Source organism: Lagopus muta, chromosome 1 (assembly GCF_023343835.1).
Source record: "Lagopus muta isolate bLagMut1 chromosome 1, bLagMut1 primary, whole genome shotgun sequence".
Taxonomy (NCBI): Eukaryota; Metazoa; Chordata; class Aves; order Galliformes; family Phasianidae; genus Lagopus; species Lagopus muta.
In genome coordinates this window covers 181,314,485-181,333,387 of record NC_064433.1, presented here as the reverse complement: position 1 = coordinate 181,333,387, position 18,903 = coordinate 181,314,485, and the positions used below count along the sequence as shown (strand labels likewise).

At 38.0% G+C, this 18,903-nt stretch overlaps 1 protein-coding gene across 2 annotated transcripts in view; it reads right to left on the bottom strand.

The window, feature by feature from the left end:
• The window catches only part of TRPC6 (transient receptor potential cation channel subfamily C member 6), a 94,169-nt gene that overhangs the window by 29,854 nt on the left and 45,412 nt on the right, over nt 1–18,903 (bottom strand). For both annotated transcript variants that reach the window (XM_048934361.1, XM_048934362.1), the window contains exon 2: nt 5,729–6,503. In XM_048934361.1, the coding sequence (XP_048790318.1) occupies nt 5,729–6,503 (775 nt within the window). The remainder of the gene's footprint in view (nt 1–5,728; nt 6,504–18,903) is intronic.

Genomic DNA, 18,903 nt, shown 5'->3' with positions numbered 1-18,903 from the left:
TTCTATGAATACTTGTTATTACAGGAACACATTTCTACCTCTTCTGATTTGATCTTAATAGCATTCTCCTCTTCTCTGGTTCTTTCTGCCTGCTTAGTCCTTTCTTTTTAACTACTTCTTCATACCAAGTGCTATCTAATGCACAGCCAGCAAGACAAAACATTATTTAACACAGAACACCCTAATTTGTTTGCTGAGCGTGTACTTCATACACGTTTGTCCTTTACTAACCACAAAACAACAGCAGTTAATTACTTGGATAAACTCAAGAACTGTATCAGAATTTTACATTTCATTTCCCTTAGATGGATGCAAAAATTCATAGACAAGTACTTATACACACCACTGTATAACTACATGTTTGTGATTTATATTTTTAATAAAGTAATGTGAATCAGATAGCTCAGATCTATCAGACAAGAGAACTTTAACGTCATTTATCTACACAGAAGAAGCTTTAATAATAAAATGAATCTTTCTGTGACAAGTTGTGTATTTTATTATTGTATTGTTTAATTTGTCTTTCTTCAGAAGAATAACTATAGAGATTAACCAAAATCCTAAATTCTTAGCAGTACAGGAAGGTATTTTTTGTAAGTAACATATCACCTTCTCTCTGGCTTTCATTTTTGTAACAGCATCTAAGATAAGATCTAGTATTCAATTATGTTAATAGTGAAAGTTAGAGGGAAAGCAGCCTTTTGAGATTCCTAGATGAAGGGGATTCAAAGAATCATATGATGTACCCTTTCACACGAGCTACGATGTGCAGATTTAGGCTGATATCTGACACAAGAACACCAAATGGAAAAAGGGAATATTTACAAAGTTATGAATAAAACAATTTGGCCTACATAAGTAACTATTTTGTAATATACTGGTATGGGCATATCTTGTGATATGTCATCTAAATATGTGTACCTATATGCACATTAACACTCTCATTAGCAATACTTGCCTGCTCTAGTGCCTGAGACATGGCATAGATCTTCAGAACAGGATGTGAGGAGACAATTTCTCCATGGTAGTCTCCGATGCATTTCAGCATTCTCCAAACAAAATTCAGATGTGATACCCCATTCTAGTGATTTTTTTTTTAAATTCTAAATTTAATCCTTTTATTAAAATGTTACAAAACATTTTAATAGCCAGATACCCCCATTCACTTTTGTAGAATTAGCCTGCTGCCATTTCCACTCTGCACACAGCATCATAATAGACTGTAGCTAACTCCATCACTTTCTTATTTGCAAGCATGATAAAACAGCATTCCCTTCTGTAAAATACTGCCATGGCTGCAATCAGTAGCAACTGCTGAGCTGAAATCTCTCCAGTGGGGTTACAAAGGAGCCCTGGGATTGAGGCCGTGCTCAGTATATCCACACTGTCCCTCCAGTGGTGCAGGAAGGCCACTGCGCAGCAGAGCTAGTCGAAGTATAGCCGAAAGCTAAGTTGAAGTATAGTCGAAGCTAGTATGATCCTGCTCCTGTTCACAGTTTGCTGTCTTCAGATATATCCACCTATGAAGAACTTATTATTTTAGGGAAGGTTACGGAGGACAGGAGGGATGATAAGATGAGGGCTGCTCTGAAATTAATGCCTCCTATTTTAATATGTTGGCTATCTTCATCAGAAGCATACGTTGGTGGTATGGCGGTAGAGGCTGAACCTTCTCACCAGCATTCCATTACCTTTTGTTGCTGTGTGACAGGTGGCAGCAGAGGGGCAGTCTGATAAACGGGCAGTGCATTTTAGCAGTGGCAACAATTGCGATGTGTCACCACTGCTGGGGCAGATTTTTATGAGTTCATCACTAGCAAAAACACATAGCTAATGGTGGTAGCTTCGCTGGAAAATGGTGTTTTGTAGATCAGAATTTTCCCTATCAAATAGTGTTATTGTGCTCTTTGCATTAATTGTAGTTTCCATGAAAAGAACTAGAAGGCATTATTTTTTGGAGCAACCTACATATCTTAAACTGCTGCAGGATGATTTGTTAGGGGCTGAGCACAGGTAAGGTACCTCCAGTCAGGGAACTTCATCACTAACAAATCAAGTCTGTTCAATTTCATAACTGTCTTGGGCCCATTGTTTCCTCCATCCACTTAAATGCATGGTAACAGACAAAATGGTTAACTGCAGCACATGCTTCTCTCCATCTCACTGTCCCTGTCACAGATGCAGATACTTCTGCCTGTCTCCCAGTTCTCCTGTCTCTTGACATTGATATGAGCCAAGGGAAAATGTTCTATTTAACTCATTTTTTTCAGAATGGCCAACGGCACACAGAGAATTCCACAAGTTTTCTTCTACAGCAAATTCTAAACATAATCAATTAAAAAAGCAGCCCTCAGGAACTGAGAAGGCAGTTTGCAATTAATTTACATTTGGAGTCACTAAAAAGAATTAGCCCTCAGCTCTGCAAACAGGGAGGTGTGTGTTTCATTCAGTGAATGTGACACAGCTGTTCAGGCCTCCTCAGCAGCTCAGAAAAATCTCTTTTGCCAAATTTTGGCACCCAAAGGCTGAGGGGACAGGCATTTACAAAGGCAGACAAATGCATTATTCCCCTTACAAATACAGTCCTTATTCCTCCCATGTCTCAGTTCTTCATCTCTAAAAGGTACCGTTAACTTCTCCCTAAGAGAGCTGAGACTACTCATGATGAAGAGTGCAACCTGATTTCTGTTGGTGTGTAAAATTGAAAACAGACAGAAAATCAGGCTTTGAGATCATAATTTGGGTTTTGTTTCTCATCAGAAAAACAAAACTCAGAAGGCTTTTTTAGGGGTATTACTTTACAGCAGACATTTATTGATAAAAATGCAGTTTTCTACTCCATCTCATTACACAATAAAACAGTGTGTTGCCATTAGAGCTGCAGAGGACTTTGCACTAAATACAAATCTTATCCACTTTGAACAGCACTGGGCCACAGCTGTTCCTCTCAAAATTCCAGGCCACGTCTCTGCAGGACAGCATTCATCAGACATCATCTCCATCCTTACAGACAGATATTAGCTTGAGGGTGAGCAAATAATTTAGATTAAAAAAAAAATAGAAATACAAGAACAATTCCCCAGTGTTCTGTATGCTTTAAAGCTTCATGCTTGGCTATGTTGTCCAAAGCTAAATTAAATGGCTTTCAGAAAATCTTGCAAATTTCCAAATTACACAGGAAGCCTAAATTAACTGCTCGCTTGATACAGAAATACTGCACACATCTGTCCAAGCACTCTTCCTTCACAAGTCGTCCTCTACTTTTTTTCTGTATTTACTCCTAATAAAGAATGATTCTGCAAAACACTTAAAAGAACAATGCCTGTAACCAAACACAACATGCACATAGTGCTAGATAAAACTGCCAAAGAAAGGAATTTATGCCAGAGAGCTCTGCTTCTTGCTGTTTATAGCACAGATTCATGTTCAATTTTACCTTAAAAAAATACTCCATAAGCAGTGTAAAACGAGTGAATTTTACAATGATGTATTACCAGTAAATTCTATTTTCAGTTAGGCAAGTTTTTGAATACTTTAAATGGCTCAGATAAACTCTAGGTGGAGCTAAAGATTTATCATGTCCAGCTAAACTATGCACACGAAATATTTTTGCATTGATTACACTAACAAGTGTAGCACATTTTAACCAAATCCATATTTTTTCACTGAGTCTACACTAGTGAGATAATTGCACTGAAGTCCTAAAATAAGATGAGGGGATGTTCTATTATAAAAATTGCTGGGATATGAGCAGGGATACAGGCTGGCAGGAACCCAGACAAGTCCAGGCTCAGTAAGGATGCCAGTGTCCATTTCCTGCAGCTCTGCAAACATAACCTTTGTGCTGTCTGCACTGAACCAAAGTCTGGTAGCTGTCAGTTAAACCCTCATCCTGTCTTGATACTGTAAATGTTACCACTTGTTAATAGTGTAAATGTTACCACTTGTAAATGCACATATAAATATTCTCTCTAGTCTTTGATATTTATCCAGAATTACCATGTGGCTTCAGTACTTGCAAAAATATACCAAACCTTATGCTGCCAGCTGTCTGCTTCTGGTGAAACCTTAAATTAATGGTGACTTAAACTCCAGCACTGACTTGTGCTCCTGCTCCTCACTGCTCCTATCCACTTACGTTCCTGCCTTAAAGCATATGGATGTCCCAAGCAGAGATTGGCTGATGTACAACAGCTCTGCCTCTTCTGCAGCCTCCTGCTTCTGCTGAGTGACACTACTTCAAAATCTAATTTGCAGTTCTTTCACAATACTATCCTGGAAGTAGAGTTCTAATTTCAGAGAAGACAACTGTGGCAAAAAGAAGAACTCTAAAGAAAGGTCATGCAGGGCTGAGCAGTCACACAGAGCAGGTTGCAGAAAGCCATTCACTGAACTAGTCCATCTTTCTTCACTTGTGAGCTCTATTTCCTTCCCCAGTAGCATCAGGGCCAAATTCTGGCTCGCTTGTGCATCAAACATTTGAAGAACAATCCTTGCTGATAGTTTGAGATGATGTTATTTATCTCTATCAGTCAACTTGTGTCATTCGAAGTGCAGTAAATTGAGCTATACAGTCCCTACAAATCAGACATGCCACTTAGCAGGCTGCACTTATGGTGTATAAAAATGTTTATTTGTTCTGTTCTAAATTTACTCCCTTTTAAGTTAATCAAGTCCTTTTGTTCTCATCTCCAGCAGCTGCTGAAGTGAAAGATACAAGAGAATGTGGTTTAAATACTCTTCTCTAAACTGTAAGTGCAAGCACTGGATGAAATATGAGTCCACTGAGCTCTCAAGGATTTCCGCCAGAAACTTCACGTGACAGACTTTCATTCTCTGAATTAAGCTGAACTAATTTTGCTCTTATCAGAATCTGGGTCTTTGTACTGAACTGCCTTTTTATCAGCACACAAGTTCTTATACTTGCACCTTTTCTATTTCTGTCCCCCATCTCACTGGGGGGTAATGAGCAGCTGTGAGAAGCTAGGCTGTTTGCAGGGTTAAACCACAACTGCAATCCACCATTAATACTGCCTGTGTTTGCACAAGGTCTGACTTTTCAGCCACTGAGAGCAAAAAGCTTATATTTGTGAGACTATTACTATCTGAAATACAACTAAATGTTGCCCATCAGTGTGAAACCACCACTGGAAGAAGGTGGATTTAGACTAGATACTAGGAAGAAATTCTTTATTGTGATGGTGGTGAGACACTGGAACAGGTTGCTCAGCTAGATTGTGCATGCCTTCTCCCTGGAAGCATTCAAGGTCAGGCTGGATGGGGCTTTGAGCAACCTGACACAAAGGGAGGTGCTCCTGCCTATAGCAGGGGGGCTGGAAGTAGATGATCGTAAAGGTCCATTCCAACCCAAGCCATTCTATGATTTTATGATTCTATGATAAGTATAACTGAATAAAAAAGATTAAGAGATATACAGAAACAAAAAAGAAAATCAGCATATTAAAAAAGGACAACATTTAGAATCCTTTTAGTAAATAACTAAAATATTGTGAGAAGTGAGCAAAATTTTTCAGTCCAACCATGAGAAAATATTGAGTGTATGAGTAGAACTATTTCATCTGGCTTGCACAAGTGACCAAAACATGCCACCTTTTATATTATCCTACTGATTTATGAAGATGATTCCAACCTTTTCCTGTTCAGAAGAAACATCTTTGATTGAAGTTTGTAATTCTGTGTCTGTCAAATCAAATCTTCTTCTACTCACCTTAAACTCTTTTTCAATGTTGGCAAGCACAGCCAGCTCATTGCTTAGCTCTAAGGCAGTCATTACGGGGTCTTCACTGGATAAGGACAAATAAGCAGGGCTGGCCAGACCTTTGTAGGCATTGATTCTGGACCTAGAATGGCTGAAAGAGTCATGCTTTTGTTTCTGGTTGCATTCACTGCACTTGCAGAAATAGTCATGTGGTCTATCAATCCGAGCCCCTTTTCTCAGTAGAGTGTAGACAATCTCATACTCATGGCAGTGAGCAGCCAGAATGATTGGTGTAACATCATGAGAAAACCGTGTTCCATCTTCATCATATGCATAGAAGTCATCGTGCTGAAGCTCTGACTGGCTAGGACTTAATGCAAGCCTCTTGCCTTCGGCAAATGCGGGATGGTTTAGGATAGCTTCTACTATCCGAACATAACCTTTGCTAATAGCCAAAAGCAAGGCATCCCCAACCCGAGATAGGTTCTCCTTTTTCAGCAGAAGTTCTGTGATCTCCAGGTGCTCATTAGCAACGGCTAACTGCAAGGCATTCTGCCCCATGTAGTCCACACAATTTACATTGAGTGAGGGACATTCTTCCAGCATTTTGCGAATCACTGGGATATTTCCATATTCTGCTGCATCCAAGAAGCGCTCTTCCTCAAGAGAAAGACTTGTGGAGTGGTCATTAAACATATATGCTGGCCCTCGACTGGCCTGTCTTCTCCCCTTCTCCCGGAGAATGGTCTGTCGTCGTAGTGCGAGTCTGTTCTCATTGCCTCGGCTGTGTGGAAACAGAGAAAGTATTAATTCTGCTGTATGACAGGGCATGTTGATCTAAAATAATAATAAATGAAATATTTTTAATAATTCATCTGTGGTGTATATTTAATGCAATATAGAGATTATAAAACCTGACTTTGATGCGTTTTGTAACTACTATCACTACACAGCTCTGGAATCAGTAGTGAGCACACTTTCTTTGAACAAGAAAAAACGCTATTCAATCATCATTTAAAACTATACTTCTTTTCTTATTTCTGTAACTTCTGACAAAGCTGAATTCTGCTTTACATTACAGAGGTAGTGTAACAGTTTTTAAGGTAAGGTTCTTTTTCAAGTTGACACAGAAACCCTCCTCTGTTTTTCTAGTACTTCTCTACCTATTTGAACTTCTCATCTTCTCATTGTTGCTTCATATTCCACCCTTCTCTCCAATGTGCACAGTAATTTCATGCTTTTTGTTTCAATCTTAAAAAAACTCAAAAAGACTCGTTTCAATAACATTTGTACACATTGACTCCACTCTCTGGTTAGAAGAATATTTTCACCAGAAAACATTCAGCTAAGTATGAAAATTGCTTCAAGAAGGGCAAAATTACATTTTGCTGGACGAATGCACCACTTTGTGACATATACTCTTGCTCTAGAAGAGATATTTTGAAGGACTTCACTGCAACAGCTGGCTATCATCAGATCTCAAGTTCATTGCTTAAATGTATATTTTAAATACAAAGATAACCTGAAGAATAGTATTTAGGTGCAATGACTGCCTTCAATGCAGAAACAAATGATAACAACAGCACATGGTAAAGAGAATAGGCCATGTCTACTCGGCTGGCAGGAGTCCCAGTGACACCACATGAACCTGCGTGGCCTCAGGCAACCTTTCACTCATAGCTCTTTACTGGGTCTGTTGTGCTAAGTCACAGCTCAGAGTGAAGCTAAGTCACAGTGTGAAAGGGGTCAGCAGCCATGGGATGTGGGATTGCATATCACAGTAGGATGAGTGAGCAATTTTCCAAAACCCCTTCTGCCTCAGAAAAGCACGCAGGCACACTACACTTGCTTTTATTATCCTTACTGCTGTTACTACACCAGCAACTATCTAACCTACATTTAGGCTTCTCCTCTGACTTGCTGATCCTTTTCTAATATCTAGAAATAATTGCTCATTCATGAATTGGAACTCTATATAATAAAAGCACACCTACTGTGCTGTATGACATCTGTTCCTCCCCATCTCCTCTTCCTTTTCATTATTACAGTTCAGAAAGTTGATCTCCTCCTATTAATTCCTTCATTTAGTGGCTTGCCACCGAATTATTCTAGCATTACAACAGCTCAGAAATGCAAGTAGTTCTACTACTGAAAATGTAATCCATCCCTCACTTGTCTTACTCATGAAGCATTTAATTATTACAACATAAAATGAACCATTTCAAAACTAAGCTTGTTGAGGAATGCTGAATTCTCTGCTGTGGTTTTTTTTTCAGGGCAAAATATCCTACATTCTCTCTAACAAGAAGAAAATCTAATTCATGACACTATCTCTGCCAACTAAGTTCCTAATCCTCAACAGAAATTCAACTGCAAATCATTTTCTCTCCTAAAATTACTCTGTTAATCTACTCAATATTCACTGCAACTTCATCTTTTTTCCTTTTTGAGTATTTGAATAGTATCTTAATGATTCTTTATATACATATGCTTCAGCATTTTCAGTATTTCTCATAAAATAATTGCAAGCAATATTTTATTCGTTAAATATGTACCAATTAATATGAATTTGAGAATTTAAACAACAAAGTAAAATCATCATTTGAATCTGACTCAAAACTTCTTCACAAAAATTAGCAATACAAAATATCTTTTAAGAAAAATCTTCTAGACGTTTTATATTTAACCTTCCTACAAATTTCCTTCCTGCTTTTTGCCTTTTCTGTTTAGAGATACAGTCCTCTGCAGCACTGGAAATGCTTCAAATTGACCATGTCTTAAACTGAGCAGGACAATTCTTTGCAAGATATTTAGAGGTATAGAAAGTAGGATATCTCAAAATTGATAACTATAACATTGCTCAGTATGCAGACAGTACTAATAATGTACAACTATGGTAAGGTTGTAAGGTCCCAACGCCTTAGTTGGGACTATGTCACAATATAGAATAAAAATACATTTCTTCTTCTCATCTTCTACACCTTGAGATTGCTCTTGAGGGCTGTCTCAGTTCCTGTGGTTTCAAAGCATAAAAGAAACCATAGGTAGATATGCTAATGTCTTACAGATGGATATGTTACGTCGTTGGTATAAAATTTTCCATCCATATTTTCAGAAATCTTAAAATAAAATATATATGTGTTCGTAAGTCCTCCTCTGGAGAAGTTTCATTAAAAAAACAAAAACAAAAACAAAAAAAACCATAAAAACTAAATGATGATAATGTTATTGTCATTGGCAAAAATAGTGATGCCCAAAACTGAAATCCATTAAATAGAAGTCAGGGTTTTTTTTTACCTACTTGCAAGCATTTTAGGAGGAGAAAATAGGCATCAGACTCCCCAGATTTGAAAGTATGGTCTAAAGGACTGATCCTGAAAAGTTCAAACATGAAGTATAAAAGTCTGCTGGTAGGCTGAAAAGACAAAAGACAGCTATGGGAAAAAATGGGAAAAAAAAAGGGAGGTGGGGGAGGCTGGAAATCTGATAACATTTAAGGTTCATGCACTGCATGAACATAGCAGGGTCATAAATAGTGGGATCAAGTGCACCCTCACTAAGTTTATGGATGACACCAAGCACTGTGGTGCAGTTGATAACACCCGAGGGACAGAATGCCATTCAGAGAGACCTAGGCAGTCTTGAACAGTGAGCCTGGGTGAAACACATGAAGTTCAACAAATCCAAGCACAATGTGATTGTGGCAGCCCCTTGCAATCAGTACAAATTGGGGGAAAAAAAGGACACAGCACAGCCCTGCAGAAAAGGACCTGGGGGTACTGGTGGATGGCAAGCTCAATAGGAGCCAGTAGTGTGCTTTCGCAGCCCATAAAGCCAACCATATCCTCAGCTACATGAAAAGATATGTGGCCACCAGGTCCTGAGTTGGGGAGTGATCCTGCCCCTCTTCTCTGCATTGGTGAGATTTCACCTGGAGTACTGCATCCAGATGTGGAGTCCTCAGTACAGGAAATATGTGGATCTGTTGGAGAGCTTCCAAAGGCAGGCCACAGAAATGATCTAAGGGATGGAACATCCATCTACCCTTTAGAAAGGTATATAAGCACTTATAGGATCCCCTCTCAGCTTTCTTTTCCCCAGGCTGAACAGATGCTCCAGGCCTCTAGGCACCTTTGTGCCCCTTCCCTGGACTCTCTACGTTTTCCCGTCTTGAACTGAGGAGCCGAGAACTGAACACAGCATTCCAGATGTGGCCTCAGCAGAGGCAGAATAGAGGGGGAAGATCACCTCCTCCACATGCTGGCCACACTTTTTAATGACCCCCAGGATACCATTGCTGGCCACAAGGGCACACTGCTGGCTCACAATCAACCTGTTGTCCACCAGAACACATGTATCCTCTGTAGAGTTATAGTTGATGGTTTTAACCAGGCTTGATGCTTCCTGAGTCTTGCACCTTCCTGGAAAAAAGGCTTTGTGAAATAATAATAAAATTTTGAACAAGACAATTATAGTCAATTCTTATAAAATGATCAGAACTGTGCAATGCTTGGAAAAAAAATACATTTTTGTGGTGAAATCAACTGGAGCTAGAGACAAGAAAACCAATACAGAGTGTAGTTATGTATCTTGCACACAAATGGTTCCACTGAATTTACTTTAGCTTCAGTTGGTTTTAGAATTTAACTAATAAAAAGTAAGTTTTGCTAATGAAAGAAAACAAATTTCCAAAAAGCAGATACAAAAACCATGGCTGTACTGCTTTTAAGACATTTTATAATGTGATGCCATGCCAGTTCACTGAACTGTGAATTGCCATTCTTAAGAGATATTTAGAAAACCAAGTATCATTGTGTCAGATTATTGTCAGAAAGATATATTATATGCTTTTTTTGAATTATTCTTTTCTCCTTCTACTGCACTTTAATGAATGAACATTTTCTGATACATACTGATTTGCCCTTTTTTTATTCTGTAGCTGAATGATTTATAAATGCAAGAAGCTATTAAAATCATGGGAGGAAATCCTAAATGAGCAGAAAGAATAAAGCATTATTCGGTCAAAACCTGCACCTTTAATGAAATACAGGAAAAAAAAAAGAAAAAGAAAAAGAAAAAGAAAAAGAAAAAGAAAAAGAAAAAGAAAAAGAAAAAGAAAAAGAAAAGAAAAAGAAAAAGAAAAAGAAAAAGAAAAAGAAAAAGAAAAGTTCAAGGTGATTACTTTAAACAGGAATAGCCTTAATACCGGTTTAGAAAAATATAGGAAGCTTACAGAGTTCAAGATGGGAAAATTAGGATAAATGTAAAAATAAAGAGCATGTAACTTCTTCCTGAGCTACAGTTCTACAGTACATAATACTTGTATATATATTAAAAATAAAAGAGCTTGCTTTCAAAATTAATTTATACATAGAACTAAATACCGTCCTGTCAAAAAAAAAGTTGGAAAAGCAATTTATTACAAAATAGCAAATATTTAAACATATTATCTAACAGTTACATGTAGCTATAACTGTGCTTGCTCTTTTAAATTGCTTTGATATTATGCAGTCAATCACTCATTTGACTTACACTTCATTTTCCTATTTCCTCCTCCTCTGGCCTGGCTGTTACGCCTAAGACCTTGCTCAGGACTGGTAATACAGTCTTGCTCAGTACTATGACTGTGAGTCAACCATCTTACTCCATAAATAGTGAACAGCTCAAGAGCCCTTAGAGCTCTAATCCCAGTGACATCTGCTTGTGAGCTCTCCAGCTCCTTCTAAACATTGTGAAGCTTGAGTGACTATAGCTTCAGGGTAGATTATGTGGAATATTTGCAGGTGGTCCCTTACTGAAAGGTCCACCTCTTGTGAGAAGGTAAACTTCCAAGGAAAGCTACATGACATCCGACCTTAGGTGTGTACAAACACCATGGGAGACTTCCACGCTGACTCTAGGAAGAAAAAAAAGCAGCATAGAGTCAAACCCCATGATCATCCTTCAGGGATGGGGACTTGATCATAAAATCACAGAATCATCTGAATTGGAAAGAACTGTTGAAGGCCATCTACTCCAGCTCCACTGCAGTGAATGAGAATATCTGCAGCTAGATAAGGGGTGCTCGGAGACCCACCCAGCCTGATCTTGAATGTCTCCAAGGATGAGGCTTCCACCACCTCCCTGAGCAACGTATTACCCGTGCCTCGCTACCCTTATCACAATTTTTTTTTCTTATATTCAATCTAAGCCTCCCCTCTTTCAGTTAGAAAAAATTTCCCCTACTGAAGAGTCTGTCACTTTATTTACTGATGAAACTATTGGAAGTGATCAACTATCTTGTTTTCCAGAGTCAGCTCTCAGATAGCAGTTTTCCATCTTCCTGTCAAAAACATGTTCTCAGAGTAAATTTTGCAAAACAAAGGCATGTTTGACTATAGTCACCCAAGCTGCACTTCAGTGTAAGATAACAATATTAAAGTGACCTTAGACAGAAGGAATTTTAGGGAAAGTACAGACAAGTCAGAAGGACACCACTGGCTTCTGGGGCCAGTCAACAGGCTAAGCCTCTCTTCCTCCTGCATAGGGACACCTATTGGAAGAGATACACACACAGCTACACTGAGTTCTTCCCCAGGAAACTTAGAAATCTCTGTAGAGTTATTCCATCATTTAACACATCTGACCATATTACTGAAGCTCTTGGTTAACCTCACATGTTATGCAGGCAGTACATTTATCACCAGCAATTCAAAAGAATCTGCAATCTGTTGCTTTAATAAACTGCACTAATCTAGCCATGAGATTTCTCATTGGGCATAGCCATATTTCTTAAGGGTGGTTGTGAGAGCCAATTTGAACACAAACAGATGAACTGCATGCTATTTGTTATAGTTCATATTTTGTGTGATAGTTCATATTTTGAATGAGACTAGAATTACAATGCTGAATTGGACATCACACAGAAGCCAAGCTCAGCCACCTCCAGCCTCTCTGAATACAAGCTGGAATGCAAAGGGGTGCAGGGGGAGACGTTTTCTGACAAAACTCCTTGCCTTTTCCCAATGACACAGGGTAGCAAGTAGTGAAAACTTCCATCTATATCTGAGAAATCACTGGGCAATTTAGCTCTTGACTTAAATAAACAGTTTACTCATCAGTTGCTCAGTTTCCTTTCTACTTAGTTGTTTGATGACAAATGCACATATTTTCACAATAATAAATGAAAGTTTTATTACTCAAATTAAATGTAACTTCTTCACAATGTTTGCTAAGGAGTCAAAACTCCAACTGAAATGCAACAGCAAGGCACTTTCATAGAATTACGTATTACAGAAGTTTGAGTTTCTAATCCAGTTAATGAATTTAAAATAAAAATTTTCTAATCAGTTCTGAAACTATGCAGTATTTTAACCCCTTGAGGACTTCTTTGCTCTGTTCAGTAAAAGCCACTGTAGGTGTTTTCTCAGCATGAGTTTTGCCCAACTCAATAGGCAGCAGAAGTGGGCAGTGAGTAAGGTAACAAGTGTCATGTACTCATCTTTGATCTATTTCTCACATTTAGAAAAGGAAAAAATTTGACATATTTTAATTAGCACATCAACTACTACACATTTTGTTATGCATACAGTATGTGCCTACCCTAACTCTGCTGCAATTTCTCTCTCCGTGGCCTCTGCAGGCCCTAAGATGAGATGACCATCTTCTGACAGATACACTGCAACAACTCTCATCTTCGAATTCCCAGAGCAATCACATTTCCTTTACCTTATTTTACTTCAATTCATTTTGAAGATCCAAACTCTCTTTTAGTAAGTATTTATTTTATATCCAAAAATATCACGGTATCTTCCTCAATCCTTCCCCCATCAGTTTTCTTCCCATTCTTTCCGTATGTGCTGCAAGCACACATGAATCTACCTTCCAAAAAGCCACAGTGCCATTCTCTATCAAGGGAATCGTTCACAAACACTAAGTTCAATTTAATGACACTAATCTCATCAGCTCCTACAATCAATAAAGGCAAACAGACACCATTACACAAGGATTCAGAACACAAACTTCTCTTTACAGATTATAAGAGTACAGGATATCAAGTATGGAAAAAGCAGCACAAACAGTTTCTGAGTATAAGCTTGCAGCAAAAGGAGGGCTAAAGAATTCACGTAGAGCTTCTGTTCAACAGGGTGATGGACCTAGTGACCGAGGACATCACGGGTAAGGCAGGTAGATGATGCTTTTTCTGCTCCACTTCTTACTGTTCTGACCTGTAAAACTTATCCAATATAATAAAATGATTTTGATGACTTTGGATCTGTGTAAAGTCAAAAGAAAAACCCTTGAATTCAACAAAACTAGCATTTGTTTGTTTCCTGATTGGCTAACTGAACTTCAGTTAACTGGCAAAAAGTATAGTTTGTTAGCTGACTTTCTCTTTCATTTCTTAAATAATAGAAATGGATTATATTTATATTCCAGCAACATAGTCAGTATGATTTATCAAAACAAAGAGTAATCATTGCCCATCAAAAACACTCAAAATTAGGTTTTTTGTCCAGTATAATTTCCTCTTTCCTTGCCTAAATATATAAGAAAATCTCTGCTTAAATGGAAAAATTAGCACATACATTCCCCAGGGTATCATCTTCTGGCATAGGACTTATTACAGACCGAAATAGAATACTGTACTGTTTGCTGTAGCATATCTTTGATGCTGAGCTCTAGAATTTCAGTGTAATACATTTTCAGTAGTTTTTCCCTCAACCAATATATTTTATACATATGAAACAAAATTCCCATTTTGCTCATTTGCAATTACAGTTAATTAAAATTAAGGCTCTATAATTAAAACTGGTTTTCGCAGTACAACACTATAAATATGTTTACTTACAACAGGCAAAGCAAATAATTCTACTTCAGAATTTCTGTTTAATTAGATACACACCATAAATATTAATTGGGGAGTTTGTTAATAAAGGTATAAAATACTTGGTTGCCTCCAAAGGCAAGGAGAGGAACTTGATCCAGAAGAGTATATTTATTTTACCATTACTGGCATCTTCTCATTCAATCGAAAGAAAACAAAAAGTTACCTGTGTTATGACCCATTAGCCACATTATTCTTAAAGTAGCATGAAATCTCAGCCTTTACAAACTGCTGGCTGCAACACATAATTAATGCACTCTGGCAGCAATGTAGTCAAAATGACTGTACTAACATATTACTAAGAGCCAGCAAGACCAAACTGTAATACTTGCACCATTTTGGATACCACATTACAGGACGGAGTTCCACAAAATAAGAAATAAAACACAAGAGAACAGTAGAGGTCATATAGTCTCTATTGCATTTTCCACTTAGAGCATAATAAAGTAGATTTTGTGAATTATACTGGATCACATTCAAGTCATCTAACTTCTAACTTCATAGCAACTCCTACAAATCATTCATGTGGATTTATTCTCTACAAAAAGAGAGAAAATTAGATTAGATTAAGTTAAGGTCTTCTTCAATTTAGTAGGAACATGGAGCACCAAAGAATCATGGAGGCAAGCCCCTTACAAGCATAGATATCATCTCAAATGGTTCCTGTAAATATGACTCTGACTTAATGGCTCTGACTTAAAAGAAGTCAATTTATTGCTGGGATTTTCTTCTCTCTCACTAATCTCAATAAAAAACTAACACAGAATTTGATTGTTCTCTTAGAAATATTCATCTAATTTTCAATCTAAATTGAATAATTGGCCACCTTAAATTTATCTGATTTAGTTTGTAAATCAGAATTGCCTTTCAAATTAAGTAGCACTTTCACCTGACAATGTTTACTTGCAACACTCAAATTCATAGCAATCATGCATGCATTCAATCTTTATTTTGTTTAGCTAAATCAAGCTAATCCCACTTCCTGCTACATCCATACATTGCACTTACTGCAGAACAAAACTATACAGTAACCCCATTTGTCAGTGTTCACAGTAAAACAATCAGCAACCATTTTGTGTTAAAATGTACATCGTTAGTTATCTCACTGGTGCATTTATATCCCAGAAACCACCTGGGCATTAATGACTCTCCTGGTGCCAGAGATAAGTCTCCTGCCTTTGCAGGTTTTCCTTAATCAGCTGTCGGGAAGTGAGAGCCTGATTTATGAACTGAAAGAACTGTGTCGAAAGATCCTATTTCAAACCTCAGCTCTGTCCAAGGACACTGACTTTCACAATGAAGAGCTGTGGAGATGGGAAAGTTTGGGAATGGAAAAACTTTTGAGCACATCCAGCACCCTAATCCAAAGTAAAAAGGTTTTTAGGAGAATCTGTAATAGTAAATAAAGGCTGAACGAGCATGAGTGGTGACAGTTTAGACTCCTCCTTTTCTTTTGCACTAGGTACTGTTTAAGAGTACTCTGCTAACTCATTTAAGCTTGTGGTTTGGCTTTACTTTCAAAAGTGTATTAGCTCTGGAGAAATAGTATATAGCTTCTTAGGAAAGCCAAGTTCTGCACCTTGGCCACAACAACCCCAGGCAATGCTACAGCCTTGGGGCAGAGTGGCTGGAAGACTGTGTGGAAGACATGGACCTGGAGGTGTTAGATTCATCACTCAGCTAAACGTGAGCCAGCAGCATGCCCAGGTAGCCAAGAAGGTCAATGATATCCTGATTTATATCAGAAAAAGTGCAGCCAGCAGGAGCGGGGAGATGATCATCCCTCCATACTTGGCCCTGGTGAGGCTGCACTCAAGCGCTGTGTTCAGTTTGGGGTCCCTCATTAAGGAAAGATATTGAGGCCCTGGAGCATGTACAGGGAAGGGTAATAAAGCTGCTGAGGGGTCTGGAGCACAAGTCTTATGGGGAGGGAACTGAAATTGTTTAGTCCTAGTCTCCTCCTAGAGAAGATAAGGCTCAGGGGAAACCTTATCGCTCTCTACAACTACCTGAAGGGAAGTTATGGTGAGGTGGGGTTGGCCTCTTCTCCTGCATAAGTAGTGGTAGGACTAGAGGGAATGGTTTTGATTTGCACTAGGGGAGGTTAAGGAAAAATTAGGAAAAATTTCTTCTCCAAAAGAGTTGGAAGGCACCGGAACAGGCTGCCCAGGGAAGTGGTGGAGTCATCATCCCTTTATGCTTTTGTCTTATAACAAAACTTTAGTAAGAGAGACTGTAATGAAGCCATTAACATAAGTACACTCATGCATAAGCAGACATAATGGCTGTAGTTTTCATTAAGAGAAAATAAAAGTGTTCTTGTGTAACAGCCATGAAGCATGGCTGAAGAATAAAAGGAGTTACAACTGCCAGCAGCATCCTAAAGAGATATATTGAAATCATAAATACTCTAAAAGTAGAGAGAAAGGAGACAGTACAGCATGTTGTCACTCTGGCTTAATCACAGGTTTCTCTACGTCTTAAAGCTCAAGAATTTTGAAAAATGGCCAATTACTAAACCTGAGAATAGTACACACTGCTTGTTGAAGCTCAAGCACCTGGCTGAAACAATGTTCAAAACACAGTAATCAACTCCCATCCACCTATCTGGGGAAGATTTCAGAAAACTCGAATCAAACAAGATCCATACATACACTGCAGGCCTTTAGTAAGACTTTTGTTGTTATTGTCACCCATAACATTTTAAATGCAAACTAAAGAAAGAGGTTGAATGAAACTTTGAAAAAGGAGCTGAACAGTTGGAAAATTGTAGTTATCAATCCAAGGTTATAAAGACAAGTTGCTCAGAAAATCTTAGATCCTATTTAGTTATTTTCATTAAGTTTTGTGTATGATAGAGTAGAAACTTCAAATTTCAAATGTTCATACTGAGAGGAATCAAAAACAGGAGGAAAGCAAGGTTAGGGTTACGAATGTATCTGAAAAGAAATGGTCTAAAATAATGCCATGCAATTTGACATTAAGTGAAAATTTTTATCCCTAAGTAAGAATAAGCAAGTACACTAAAACATGGGATTGGCCTGGGTTAGCCTGAAAGGAACAGATATGAAATTACATTGGAATTACACAATCTTGTAGTAATGAGTAGGCCCTACACTTCAGAAACAACCAAGTGGTCTAGCAGACCACAGAACTGATCAAGAATCTGGAAGATGGGAAATGAAGGGTGAGCAGGCTGTTTGGTCTAGAGAGGACTGCAGGAAGATAATGTTCAAATTATAGTGTAAAAGAAGGGGATATCTATTCAGATCTAAGATTGCTAAGTGTCCTGCAGCCCTGAAGACCCCAAAACTTGTTGGTAAGAAGGAACAAGCTTATTTATAGAAGAGAGGATTACTTGGATATTCTATTCTTTAATATTTCTTAATTATATATATATCTAACATACATAAAAAATCTGTTATGTAAGATAATATGTAATTTTGTAATACATCCACACTGATATAAAGATTCAAAGTTCCCCCATATACCTCAGAAGCAGGTGCTAAAATATAAGTGGGTAAAGCTGAAGTGCTCTGTAAATAACAATTCAAAACTATCTGTGGAGACTTAAAGAAAATATTCCAAATAACCAATGACAGTGACTGCAGCAGAAATGAGTAGAAGTGGGAAAAGCTCACAGCAATCATCCCTTAAATATTTTATTTTGCAGCACTTGAAGGGTACAAATAAGATTTATTTCTAAGTCTTGGCAAACTTTTTTTAAAATCAGAAGGTACACAACCAACACCAAATATGAACTACGTCACCTTTGCCTTTAGAAGTGTTTTCTGAAGTTACAGTAGAAATTGATGCATCCTCTGGGACTGCCCTGATATTTCAGGACCTGCACTGCCATAGGTTTTTACTTAAGTACAACTGAAAAGTGTTTTCTTGAGCTGATTTATTATGTCGTACAAATACTTTTACACAGAAGTAGTTAAAAACAATCTGATTCTGCAGAGGATTCTGCTGTCCACAGCCTGGTTAAAAGTTCATCTGTTGCTGTGAAGCTGGAAAGGTAATGGTCTGACTAACATTTTCTTCAGGGAACAACAGGAGATATTCCTCTCTCCCCTTGAAAGCAGTTCAATGACTACTTATTTGTCTGATGGAGAGAATGCACACAGCATAGGCCAAGGAACCATTTCCTAGGCTCCTCATTTCATTTATCATTCTCCACCAATAAAACTGGTGGCTTATTCAATAATGCAGCAGCTGCTCATCACTGAAAAGAGAATGGCAAACGAATAGAAAAGTTTAAGGAGATAAGTAAGAAAATAGTGTCTGCAGAAAAAATGGTCCAAAGAGGAAAAGC